The sequence below is a fragment of the Antechinus flavipes genome, chromosome 2 (genome assembly GCF_016432865.1).
Source record: "Antechinus flavipes isolate AdamAnt ecotype Samford, QLD, Australia chromosome 2, AdamAnt_v2, whole genome shotgun sequence".
In the NCBI taxonomy this organism is placed as follows: Eukaryota; Metazoa; Chordata; class Mammalia; order Dasyuromorphia; family Dasyuridae; genus Antechinus; species Antechinus flavipes.
Genome location: NC_067399.1, coordinates 588,547,125 through 588,559,651, shown reverse-complemented (window position 1 = coordinate 588,559,651; position 12,527 = coordinate 588,547,125). Strand labels below are relative to the sequence as shown.

General features: G+C 34.9%; 1 protein-coding gene and 1 long non-coding RNA gene across 2 annotated transcripts in view; one reads left to right on the top strand and one right to left on the bottom strand.

The window, feature by feature from the left end:
• Window positions 1-10,371, bottom strand: part of SMC3 (structural maintenance of chromosomes 3) — a 50,762-nt gene extending 40,391 nt beyond the window's left edge. The window contains exons 1-7 of the mRNA XM_051981388.1: window positions 10,171-10,371; window positions 4,903-4,978; window positions 3,801-3,839; window positions 2,483-2,550; window positions 1,859-1,930; window positions 1,188-1,267; window positions 793-871 (exon numbers count right to left, since the gene is read on the bottom strand). Of these exons, the coding sequence (XP_051837348.1) occupies window positions 793-871; window positions 1,188-1,267; window positions 1,859-1,930; window positions 2,483-2,550; window positions 3,801-3,839; window positions 4,903-4,978; window positions 10,171-10,185 (429 nt within the window). The 5' untranslated portion in view covers window positions 10,186-10,371. The remainder of the gene's footprint in view (window positions 1-792; window positions 872-1,187; window positions 1,268-1,858; window positions 1,931-2,482; window positions 2,551-3,800; window positions 3,840-4,902; window positions 4,979-10,170) is intronic.
• On the top strand, window positions 7,691-11,988 carry LOC127551574 (uncharacterized). Its single transcript, XR_007951125.1, has 2 exons — window positions 7,691-10,251; window positions 10,545-11,988. It is a non-coding gene; the product is annotated as an uncharacterized LOC127551574 (long non-coding RNA).
• Window positions 11,989-12,527: the final 539 nt, after the last annotated feature.

Sequence of the window (12,527 nt, the reverse complement as noted above, 5' to 3'; positions counted from 1 at the left end):
AAAGTTTCTCAAATTTTACAAAAGTCTTATTGGTGATAAAACAGATTTTGCTGAAAAACACTTTTCTACCAAGAAACCCGCTTAATATTTACAATACCCCTGCCTTATTATTGAAGCAAACAATTTCTCATCATAATAAAAAGTAGTCAAAACTGAACCAACAAGTTCTTTCTAAATCTAAGAAGAAAATGAGATTTTTTTTTTTTACATTAAGACTTAAAGCAAAAGGATCAGAAGTTCTTTCACAGCAGCCAAACATAAATAATAAGCAAATTAGATACCCAATGATTAGGAAATGGCTAACTAGTGGAATAAAAATGTGATGAAATATTATTCTGCTGTAAGAAATGGCAAATGTGAGGAATTTTTTTTTTTTAAATTGGAAATCTGGTATGAACTGAAAAAAATAAAGAAAATAAACCCAGAACAATGTATACAATTACTACAATAATGAAAATGAAGTAATGTAAGAAAACAAAAAATACTAAAATGAAACTAGCCCCAGAAGAACTATGACACATTCCTCTTTGCAGTAGAGGAGTAGGAGGTGATTATGAATATGGAATTGGTATATATTTTCAGTCACAAATATGTGTGTCTTGGTTTTGCTTCACTATCTATTTTTATTTTAAAAAGAGGGCTATTTGGTGAGGAAGTAAAAGGGATATCCAGAAGGGATGATCATGTAAAAAAACAATAATCATCAATAAAATTTATTTGATTTTGAGAAAAGTACAAGTCTCAATAAAGTCAATAAATGTATTTAAGTATCAGCATACAACTATTCTTTACCTTTCCTTGTTTGACAATGTAATAAGGATTACTTCGAGAAAATCCAGCACTCTCAAGTAGATTCATCACATCGTTTTTCCTGGCAATAAACATGAAGCAGATATATTTTCATACAAATAATCCTAAAATTTTCACCTCTAAGTATAAACTACTGACTATCCCAGTTCTTAAGTAACTTAAAGAAAGTTAATCAAAAAAAATTGATTGTTCAATACAAATTAAGTATTATCACTATATTTTAAGGACATTTAAAAACTTTTTGTACCTTTAGAAAATAAGTACAATTAAATAAATACAAATTAAGAAAAAATTATGTAGGCATACTACCAGATGTGTGTGGGGAAAACTTTTTTCTTTGTTTTTATTGGCTAAAGAAGAAAAAGGAAACTACTTACGTTACCATTTTCTTATCTAAAAAATACTGATCTTTTTTGGCACCAATGACTCTACGAAGTGAAACTTCCTCTTTATCAATCTAATAAAACCAAAAACAACATGTAAGCATTTAAGTTTGGCTCATTGCATTCATTTTAAAATACCCAAGTGGACTTAACATATTTACTTTGTATTTGATATATGTGAGGCTACTTTATGATAATACATATGCTTTATCAAACATTTCATTTTTCAGCTGGTTGTATTACTTTGGGACTTCCCTAAATGACAATTCCACCTTCTTTCACCACCCCCAAGCTCCTTTTTTTTTTCAATTTCCTTTGGGGAATTGTTTTTCCCTCCCTTAGGCGGTAAGTTAATTTCTTTTTTCATTTGTAACCCCAGTACTTAGCAGAGCTTGGAACATAGGCACTTAATAAATTTTATTAGTTATTGACTATTATCCTTGTGGTCCTATTTTTTTTAACACATTTCTTCATATATAATATAAATCATTTGAACTTTAACACTTAATTTTATCTAGGTACTTTTGAAAGACAAAAATTGGAACTTGAAAAGAAACAGTTCCATTGAATATGTTTTTCTGAAAAAGTTAGTGTTTAACTTACAGACATTTTAAAAGTATGAAATCTTGGTATAATTATTGAAAAAATTTTAACAGGCAACTTACTGGTAATCTGTTGTCTGAATTATCAAAAATGATTTCAACAAAAGCCGATATGACTCGAGGTCCAGTGCCTTCCTAAGATGAAGGAAAACAATAAATGTAATGTTTTCTTGTAGATTTTTTTGTTATTTTCCAACATATACTTTTTATAAAAGGTATTTAATAATACCTTTTTCAGACTGAAATAACTTTTTAGAAGTTCCATCAAATTACTCTAATATTCCTACAATCATGGTAATAGGACTTTAGCTTAGAATACATAAAGCTCTCAAATAATTTATTATCTATCTTATCATTTTATTTATTTATTTATTATGTCTGGGGGAACAAGGTTGCCAGAATCCAGACTGAACATGGAGCATATTTTTAGCCTCTTGTTGGGCCTTCTTAACATAAAAAATAAGAAACTTTCTCTTATAAAAATCATTTAGGAGCTATACCCCAATTTCTTCCAAACGTTATATTCAAATGAGTCCTATTGCTTCCACAAAATAAACTAAACTGCATAGTAACATAATATAGCAATATTAACTGAAAGAACTATGGTAATCTTACAAAAGATTTTATGCACCAGGAATAGGTGATTATATAAAACACATATAAATATAATTAAATAATCTCACTTACGTGTAACAAAGCCAATCTCTGTTCTGGACGAAGATGACTAAATTCATCACTGAGTACAAACTGAATAGCTATAATAAGCACATAAATAAGACCATCAGCACAGTAATTTCAAAAGAGAGGGTTGTGTCTTGCATGGTTTTTTGAAAAATAATTGTTCAAAGGATCACAAATTTAGAACTAGAAGGGTTCTTAAAGTCACCTAATTCAATCCTTTCATTTTTATGGAAACAGGGGCCAAAGGAGGTAAGGGGACTTGTCCCAGATCACAAAGGCAGTAAATAACAATTAGAATTTGAACTAGATCTTTCGACTCCAGATTAAAATTCTTTTCGACATCCCCTGCTACTTCTCATTATTTCAAGATATAGAAACTGGAAATAACAGGAATCATATATTTGCATAATATGAAAATGTTTCCTTTATTATTAGATCCACCAATTATAAAAAACAATTATATCAGAAAAAATACTCCTAGAAGAATGTTTATTAGAATAATAAATTTAATATTTAAAAATAAATTCAATTCTACAGTATAGAAATAGGTTATCAAAAGAATATAGAACTATTTCTTGATCAGTGATACCAGTTAGCTTTCAACCTCACATTTAAAGTACATTTGTATTAAATATGATATTAAAGTTTATATAAAGTTATAAATATAATTGTACTGTATCAAATGATATTTTCCCAAATTATTTTTAACCTATTTTCTAGAAATAACTAATAATTGGTTTCCTAAAGCATTTTAAACTCGTAAAATGCTTTACACACATTAGTTCATATGAATTCTAGAAATTGGCAAGAAGAGTATAATAGATATTATCTCCATTTTCACAGATGAGCAAGCAGGCTCAGAGGGGTTTCTGTGATCAAGCAAATTGGTAAATTTGGGGTGTAGATTTAGTCTCAGACATTTTAACTACAGGATCAACATTCTCTCTATACAGCATTAGACATTTAATCCAAAAAAGGTCCTATTGATGAATCTAACACAAGCAGTTCTTAGGCTTTTTTGTATCATGGATGCCTTTGACAGAGACAGGTAAAATGCATAGGCCCGTTCTCAGAATAATATTTTTCAAAGTATAAAATATATAAGATTACAAAATTAACCAATTATAATGAAATATAGTTATCAAAATATTAAAAAATACAGACTCCAGGATAAGAACTTAGCAAGAAATTCCCAAATGAAGATACTATTATTTAACTATAGAAAGCATTTTCAGCTAGCTTATAAACACAAAGCCTAACAACTACATTACATTTGACTGAAAGACATCTAGACCAAAAAAAAAAAAAAAAAGTCAATACTTACCATAAAAAAAATTACTTTTCCCGGATCCATTTCTGCCCACTATAGTTTTTAAAAATAAAAATTTACAAATGAGTAAGTCTAAAGCAAATACAATTCTGCTTAAAATATTTAAAGACTTTTAAATAAATTTTCTAATTTTTATTCAAAAGAAATTTTTTTAAAGTACACAAATAACATTAAAATCAACAAATAAAACAAAAAGATTTGTCTGTCACCTGTCACAAATAATATTTCAATCTCAATTTAAAAGATAAATTTGCTTCAATATTGATCTGTGTTCTTACCTTAATCCAGGAAAAACTTAAAATTATTTGTTGGCATTCAAAATGAATTGCTTCATAAAAATTCAGCTCTCTAATACATATATGCCACCTAATTGCTGAAAATATTTACGAAGGTACTTGATTTAAGTTTTAATTCATAATACTAATGCTAATTAAAAGGCTAACTATAACCAAAGCTATAGCTACCCAGAAGACTTTATCACTGATTAGTGTTACCTTTTCATATCAACACTGATATAAGTCAAAAAAATCTCAAAACTGACGTTCATTAAAATGCAATGAAATAAGACTATAAACTTTGATCATTTTTTTTAAAAATCTGGCCAAATTATCACAACATAAACCAAAAAAAAATCTATAGCTTTAGCCTTAGAGAATATTTTTTTTAATTGCACGATAACTACAAATAGCCAAAACTATAATGCATTCATTATTTACAAATGGATAGTATTACTGCATAGAAAAGTTTACTATGTGAGACTGATTAGTTCAATTCCAGCAGTAACAAAGTTTCTTGTTAGCTGGCAAAAAATTGATATTGTTTTGGACACCCACACATTTTTTAGCAACATAAATGAATACTCAGAATATTTTATTCTTAAAAGAATACTTGTCAAATATACTTTTAAAACAACCAAAATTCAATCACTACAATCATATATAACATTGAAGACAATCAAGTAACACAGAAGATGTCTATAAGGATTTTTTTTCCCCTTTCCTTTATAATTTCTCATCTAACAAGGTGAAAAAAAACTTTTAATTTATAAATTGAATATAATATACACACAAGCTTCACTCAAACAACAGGCACTTACCTATAACATTGTGTTTTGAACTGAACGGATCTACAATTGTCTGATCTCTATAACTTCGAAAACCCTGGATGATAACCTAATAGAAAAAAAAAGTTATATTTAAAATATAATATAGACATCCATTTTTAAGATTTAATTTTTTCCCCTTGTTTCCTAGTTTCCATCTACATAAAAGTTGGAATATGGGTGCCCTTTTATGCATACTCCCTCAGCATATGCATTCTTCTTACCAATTATATGTGTAATTTGGAGAATGTTTTCATAAGCCCAGTGAACTTTCTATATAGTTTCTTATCTTACTGTGCTATTTTGTTAAATGCCTTCCTTAGCTTGAGGGGAGGGGAGAAAAGAACTTTCAATTTTAAAATAACTTTTAGAAAGCAATGGTTTAAAAGTATCATTTACTAAAAAGTCCTTATCTCAATCACTGATAGTTTAAATTTTTGATAATCACAAATGGAAGCTTAAAGCAGTTAAAGTGCTTTGCACTACAGGACACTTGCACTTTTCATAGACTTAATGAACTACTTTAACTAAATAGTGAAGTAATCAACAAAACAAATGAACTGAATCTCCAACAGGGAGTATCCCACTTTTTAAAAAATGCTTAATTTTAAGGAATGAGTGAGGCATCAAGGCCAGAATATTTATGACAACACAAGTCACAACCTCTTAGAACCTTCAGGTACCTCATGAAGACTAGAAATCACCACATGAAATCATAGCTCCAGGCCAAAAAAAAAGAAAAGTTATTAGTTATTAGAAAAGAAAGGACAGTTTCTTTAAAAAAAAAAAAAAAAAGAAAGAAAGAAAAAAGAAAGAAAAAAAAGAAAAAAGTAAAGAAAAAAGAAATCATCATTTAGAAAGGCCCAGAAAAGCATAACATTTTAGTTTTTGTTTTTATTGGTATCCTTAAGAACCAATAAAAATAATCTTTTCTTTCTAAACCCAAGTGTCAATTAAGAGGATTTTTTTTTTTTTTTTTTTTTTTTTTGCTGAGAAGATTAGAGTTAAGTGACTTGATCAAGGTCACATAGCTAGTAAGTGTTAAGTGTCTGAGGCCACATTTGAACTTGGGTCCTCCTGACTTCAGAGTGGATGCTGTCCCACCTAGGTGCCCCAGATCTATTTTTTTAAAGCAAGAAAAAGCACCATTTTATATCTTTTAAATTGATTAACAATAGTGATATTAAATTCAAATAAAAACAAGAAGGATCCCTAAGATATTGACTTTGAATTTTAAAATGTAATGTTATCTATGCTGTACTATTTTTATTTATTTCCCTAAAAAAATTCTCATTAGATTTTATTCTGGTTCAAGCCACGTTCTGGACTATAGGGGAAGAGTGGTGCAGATCCTATTTTTGACACCTCTGGACTACAGGATCTAGTTACTGCAGGTAAATCTCTGGCTTATAGAACCAAAGGGAAAAAAATAAGAAAAGCTGCCCTTTATCTTTGCTCAGGAGCTTTTTCCTTTTTTGTGTGGAGATTTTCTTCTTGGAATAATGTTTTTGAATGCATAAAATTAAATATACAATATTTAAAAGGAAATCAATTGTGCTGAAATAGTTATTAAAATATACTTTTAAAAAGTTCAAAATCTCAGGTAAAGAAGAAACCCTATCCTAGTTCATTATGCAAATGATACTAACTTCCCCCCCACCCCCATTCATAGAAAAAAATTCCTTAGCTGAACAACTAAATTTAGAAATTGTTACACTTTCCTCAACTCTCTTAAAAAGACATCTTAGTGACAATTTGGTACCTATTTTCATTGAATTATATTTTTGTACTGAAGTATGATGGTAACATTTTATTAGCCATACTTAAATTCCTCCATGATCTACCATTGATCAGTGTGGGACTTAATGCACAGAGAAAGCTCTCACCCCTGCCTCACAAACTGAAAAATAATAATGTGCCTCTCCCAATGCTAGGTTATGGTGAATGATAGGGCTCTTCTCAAAAAAAAAAAAAAAAATCTTATCAGTTTGGGAAACCTGTCAAGGTTCATGTTTCACTAGCAAGACATGAGTATCTGAAAACTCAGGATCAATTCTATTTCATAGTGAAGAAGCTTCAGTTCAAGACTTTACTAAAATATGAGACCACATTTAATAGAATAGATTCTGGAGATAATGAAGAAATTCTATAGCTTAAAATCCATTACAGAAACTCATCATAGTAAATTTCTACTACTGCTCTAATTTTCTAATAACTAATTTCTAATTAAAATTTTTAAAATAGTAATTCCATAGTATTACTATTATTTCAAAGTAATTATGTACATTGGAATAGCATCCGGAAACACCTTTATTCGTTTTTTCCAAGACAATTTTAAGCCTATTATGTACTCTTGGACAATACTATAAAATTATCTATAATTCTCACTACAACCAAGGTACCTCTTGCATTAAAATCAAAGACAATTCTGCTTTTCAGCCCCTGATTCCCAGATGTTGCCACACTAGCTGAGAAATGACAATGCTTACTTTCCCATCTTAGTTTATCAGGCTATAAAATTTAAACAATTTAGCTTTAAAAACCTAACAAGACTCTCCTAAGACATTCCCACCCCCAAAGACTTTTAAGGAAGACATAACAGTCAATAAACATGAAACACCTATTATGTCAATTACTGTGCTGTCTGAGGACAAAAGACAAAAACTAGTGCCTGCCCCCAGGAAGCTCACAAACTAAAGGGGGAAGACAACAGGCAAACAAATACGTACAAGGAAGCTACATGATGGATAAATAGGAAATAACTAAAAGGTGCTAACATTAAAAGGTGTTGGAAGTTTTCCTATAGAAAATGGGGCCCTGAAAAAAGCTAGTAGGTAGAGGTGAGATGGGAAAATATTCCAGGAATGGAAGACAACCAGAAAAAAGTGACTAGAGCAGAGAGATGGAGTGTCTTGTTTGTGGGACCAGTGTCACTGGATCAAAGAGTTCATGGCTAGAAGGTACAAGACTGGAAAGGCGGGAGATTGGAATGTGCTTGCTTGGTTATTAAGGACTCTTAACAGCAGAATATTTTGTATTTGATATTGAGGGAGCCACTGGAGTTTACTCCAGGGGAAATGATACGAACTTTAGGAAAATCACTAGCAGGCTATTGCAATAGCCCAATTTCAAGGCAATAAGGACTTGTAACAGGATGGTGGTACTATCAGAGGAGATGGGGGGACATATGAGATATGTTACAAAGGTGAAATTGATAGGCTTTGGCAACAAACTCACTGGCAAGCTGTTGCAATAGACCAGGCATGAGGTGATGGGGGCTGGTACCTGGGTGGTGGCAATTATCAAAGGAGAGTAGGGGACACAGTAAAGATATGATGCAAAGATGAAATCAACAGGTCTTGGCCACAGATAGGATTCAGGAAGTGAGAGATTGTGAAAAGTGGAGGAAGTCACCTAGGATGTGAGCCTGGGGGGCTAAAAGGATGATGGTGTCCTAGGCAGTAATGCGAAAATGTGTATGTGTGTTGGGGGAGGGGGAAACAGAATGGGTTCAATTTTGGACAGACTGAGTTTAAGATATCTAATGAACATCCAGTTCCAGATTTCAGCAGAGATAGAGGGAAGGATAGATAGATTTAAGAATCATTTGCATTGATAACTAAATCTATGGGAGCATAGATCACCCAGTGAAGATAGAGGAGAAAGCCCAGGACAAGGCCTGATGGAACATCTAAAATTGTGCTTTAAAAAATGACTAAAGACATATTTTCAGACTATGCTGTAAAGACTTGGATGAACTAATGAAAGTAATGTCAGGGAGAAACATGTATAGTTAACAACGATGTAAAGGCAAATTCTGATCAACAAGGACCAACAATGATTCCACAATATTCATAATAAAAAAAATGCTACCCATCTTCTGAAGGAGATGGACTCAAAACGAACATTGAAACATACTTTTTGGACATGGTCAATTTGAGATTTTTTTTTTTTTTTGCTCGACTATGCAAATCTGTCACACAAAGGTATTGTTTTTCTTTTTCGATGGGGGGAAGGTATTTTTGTCCGTTAAAAAAAAAAAAAGTTGTGATAAAATGTAAAATTACTTCCTAATAGAAATATTAAAATACATAAAAATAAAGTTCTTAAAAAGGAAAACTTAACACAGTAATTCACATGTCATTATCCTCCTCCCAATCTCATAATCTGATTTGTCCAGAATCCCGTATGGGAGTGGGAATAAATACGGAAGTATGTCACAGTGTTTTCGCTATCCAGAATGTCTTTCTTAACTAGAGCTCTGGCTAAGTCAATCAACTAGGACTTATTTAAGTATCTACTAAGTGACAGGTTAAGTGCTGGGGATAAGAACAAAAGCAAAAGGTAGCTCAGTCTCTTAAAGACCACCCAAGGATGGATGGCTATGTAAAAATATGAAAACAATGCAATAACAAGGCACAAATGAGATAAATTGGATATAATCAACAAAGGTAAGGCACCAAAATTTAGGGGAATAGGGAAAAGCTCCCTCTGGGATCTTAGCTGTAAGTTTAAGAAGACTAAAAATGCTAGGAGAAAGAGCCAAAGAAAATAACAGAAAAAAAAGGGGGGGAAAACTTGTTTAAACTTTATCAAGGATTCCAGCACTCCAATGGGCCCACCAGCTGGAGATCAGTAACACCCACGGGACAGGCCTGGAGTTCAATTCAGAAAACATTAATTAGGTTCCTACCACATTTAGAGGCAAAAAAAGGCGAAGGGGAGGGGAGCGGCGCGCATCAGCTGAAAGGAGGGGATGGGGAAGAAGCAGCACATCATTGTGGGTGTTTATTATTATGGTTAGGAAAGGGCAAAGTCAAGTGCGGCCTGCAAGGCAGACACCCCCACACACGCACGCCCGCGGCCCCCCAGGGCAGGGCAGCGTCGGAAAGAATGGCCCGCTTCCTCCCTTCCCTGCCTCGCCCCCACTTAACCCTCTCCCTCCCCCGGCCCCACGCGGCCCGTCTCTCCCAGGTCCCCCCACCCACTCTCGGAGCCAGAATGCCGCTTCCCGCTAGCAATTTTCCTGACCCACCCCGCAGACCCGTTCGGTGGTCTAGGACCCAGAGAAAGGTACTCTCCGAAGCCCGAGGCAATAGAGTGCGGAAGGTGCAGGAGACTAGAGGGGGCGACGCCTCCCTTCTCCCGCCGCTGCCACAAGGGAGATAGGAGCGGGCCCCATAGGACTGGGGAGAAGGTAGGGGGGAGGCGTGAAGCGGAGGCGGTTTTGATTCCTCCGGGACTGCACGGCACCGGGCTCACCTGTTTTATATACATGATTCCTCGCTCCCGGCCCGGGAGAAAGACCCTCCCGGGACCCGCAGCTGCTTCTCCGCCAGTCAGGTGAGCTCAGTATACGACCCCTCCCCCACGACCCCGATCCTTTCCCCAGCCAAATAAAATGGCGGCCTCCAAGGAGGCGGTGTCCCGGTCTGGATCAAACCATCTTCGCCACCCTTGCAGGGAGAACAAGATACACCGGAAGACTTCTCCGCCATTCCCCACCCAGGCCTAGCTCCCATCAGACTCTACGTGGAAAACTTATATTATGTTTTGCTTATACTTTCCATTCCTTTGAAAATTCACTTTCGACTTTATTTATGAGAATGCTTGGTCTTGTCCGTTTCCCCCTCTAGGGCGGAAGCCAGTGGTAGCGACTACGAGAGGGGAAAGGTTCGGCGCCAAAGGCAAGCGTTCACAAACCGCGAGGGGAGGGGACCGCGAAGATGAGCCAGGCTGAACCACGTGGTTGGAGGGGATTAAAAAAACACGAAGGTTGAACTTGGACGCTGAGCTCTAAATTGGTGCGCGGCTGTTTTTTTGTTTTGTTTTGTTTTGTTTTTTTTGGGGGGGATGCAGAGCGCTTCGGGTCTACGGGCCTCTTCCTCAGTGCTCTAGAAATGATGTCAACTCACGTTTGTTATCGTACTTGACTGATTTCTTTTTTATAATGGATGTTGCGCTTTCACTATTGTGTCGGAGGATTTTACTGAGAAGCAAATGCAAATTGACCGGGGGAAGGAAGGAGCACAAAACGCCTGAGGCTGTGCCAGGTTTTCTGTTGCTGCTTAAACTGGAGGATGAGAAACTGGATAATCTGGGCTGGTAAAGTGATCTTCCCCACCATTCTAATCTGCCTTGTATAGTCTTTGTAAGTAGGTATCTTAATAATCATTAATAATCATTTAGCTCCTACTCTGCAGGCGCTAGGCTAAGGGCGCGAGATACTAAAAGGCGCAAAGATAGCTTCTGTTTTCTGGAAGCTTAATCCGTAGAATCTAAATAATGTTACAACTGGAAGGAACTTTAGAAATCCAGATTTCCCATTATTTGTTATTTTTATCATTATTTTGGAATGAACTTCAGCGAACCGCTGAATCATCCTTTATTTTTTTCTGAGCGTTTGGTAATTTACAAAAACACCTTTGCTTCTATCTCATGGTTCACTTGTTCTGTCACTCAGTCGTGTCCTATTCCTATGACTTCATTGTGCCCGTGAGGTTTTCTTGACAAAGAAAACCCCCCTTAATTTATTTGGACATTACTTTCTAGCCCTATCCTTGAGCTATAGAATTAACACATCTGTGATTGAAAGCCAATAAGTGTTATTTCCTTGGTACTTTTTCTTTGCTGTATTCTTAGAATTCAGTCTGCTCAGTATTGGCGTCACTTTGCTTTTAATAAAATCTCTGCCCCTTGACTAGGAGATGAATTCATGCCTGCAAATTCTTTTGAGATACTTCGCTACACCGGTCTGGGACTTTTGGGGTCCCCCTTCTCAACCTCAACATTGCCCCCCCCCTCTCTTTTACTTAGTTCAATTAATAAATAAAGTTCACCGGATGGCACAAGCAGCATCTTACTTGTCTTTGTAAATTTCAGAACAGATAAGACACTTATTAAGCTTTTTATGTGCTAAGTGCTGGATATACAAATACAAGGCAAAGAAAAAAAAAAAAAAAAAAAGACAGCCCCTGCTTTTAAGATGCTTACATTCTAGTGGGAAAAACAAAACATAGAGGGGACCAGGAAGAGGGGGGAAAGGGCACTCTGATGAGATGGAGCTGTCCAGCGATTGAATTCTTCTAGGAGGGGAGTGAGCAGCACAGCTGAAGTTTGATCCCAGATGTATCAGGGCATCTGGGGGGCAGCAGATGGAGCATGATTTGAGATGGGTAACCCCCAGCAAAGGCTCATGAAGGCATTACTGGGAGTATTTGTCAAGATGATTGAAAGAGGACTAAAATAATTAGTATTTTATAGTTTTGTCTTCCCATTTAATTTGTGAACTTTATAAGGACAAGAAAAAAGTGTGTCTCTACAAAGGAAATAGGATACCAACCTTAGAGAGTAGCAAGTGTAACAGAAGAGAACTTTTGAAGAAACCAGTACCCTGCAATGAATACGACATACTTACATGTGATGGTGGAAGCAAAATCGCAAAACACTCCATTTAAATTAGGCTATTTTTACTTACTAGGTACTGATTGTCTCTCTAAAACTTGACTTAAATATATCAGGACAAGAAATACAACTCAAAGGCACAGTAACCAAATTGAGGCGTTTTCAATGTATATTATTTATTGAAGATCCTTTTCCTGCTAGTGGGCTAAAGAAAT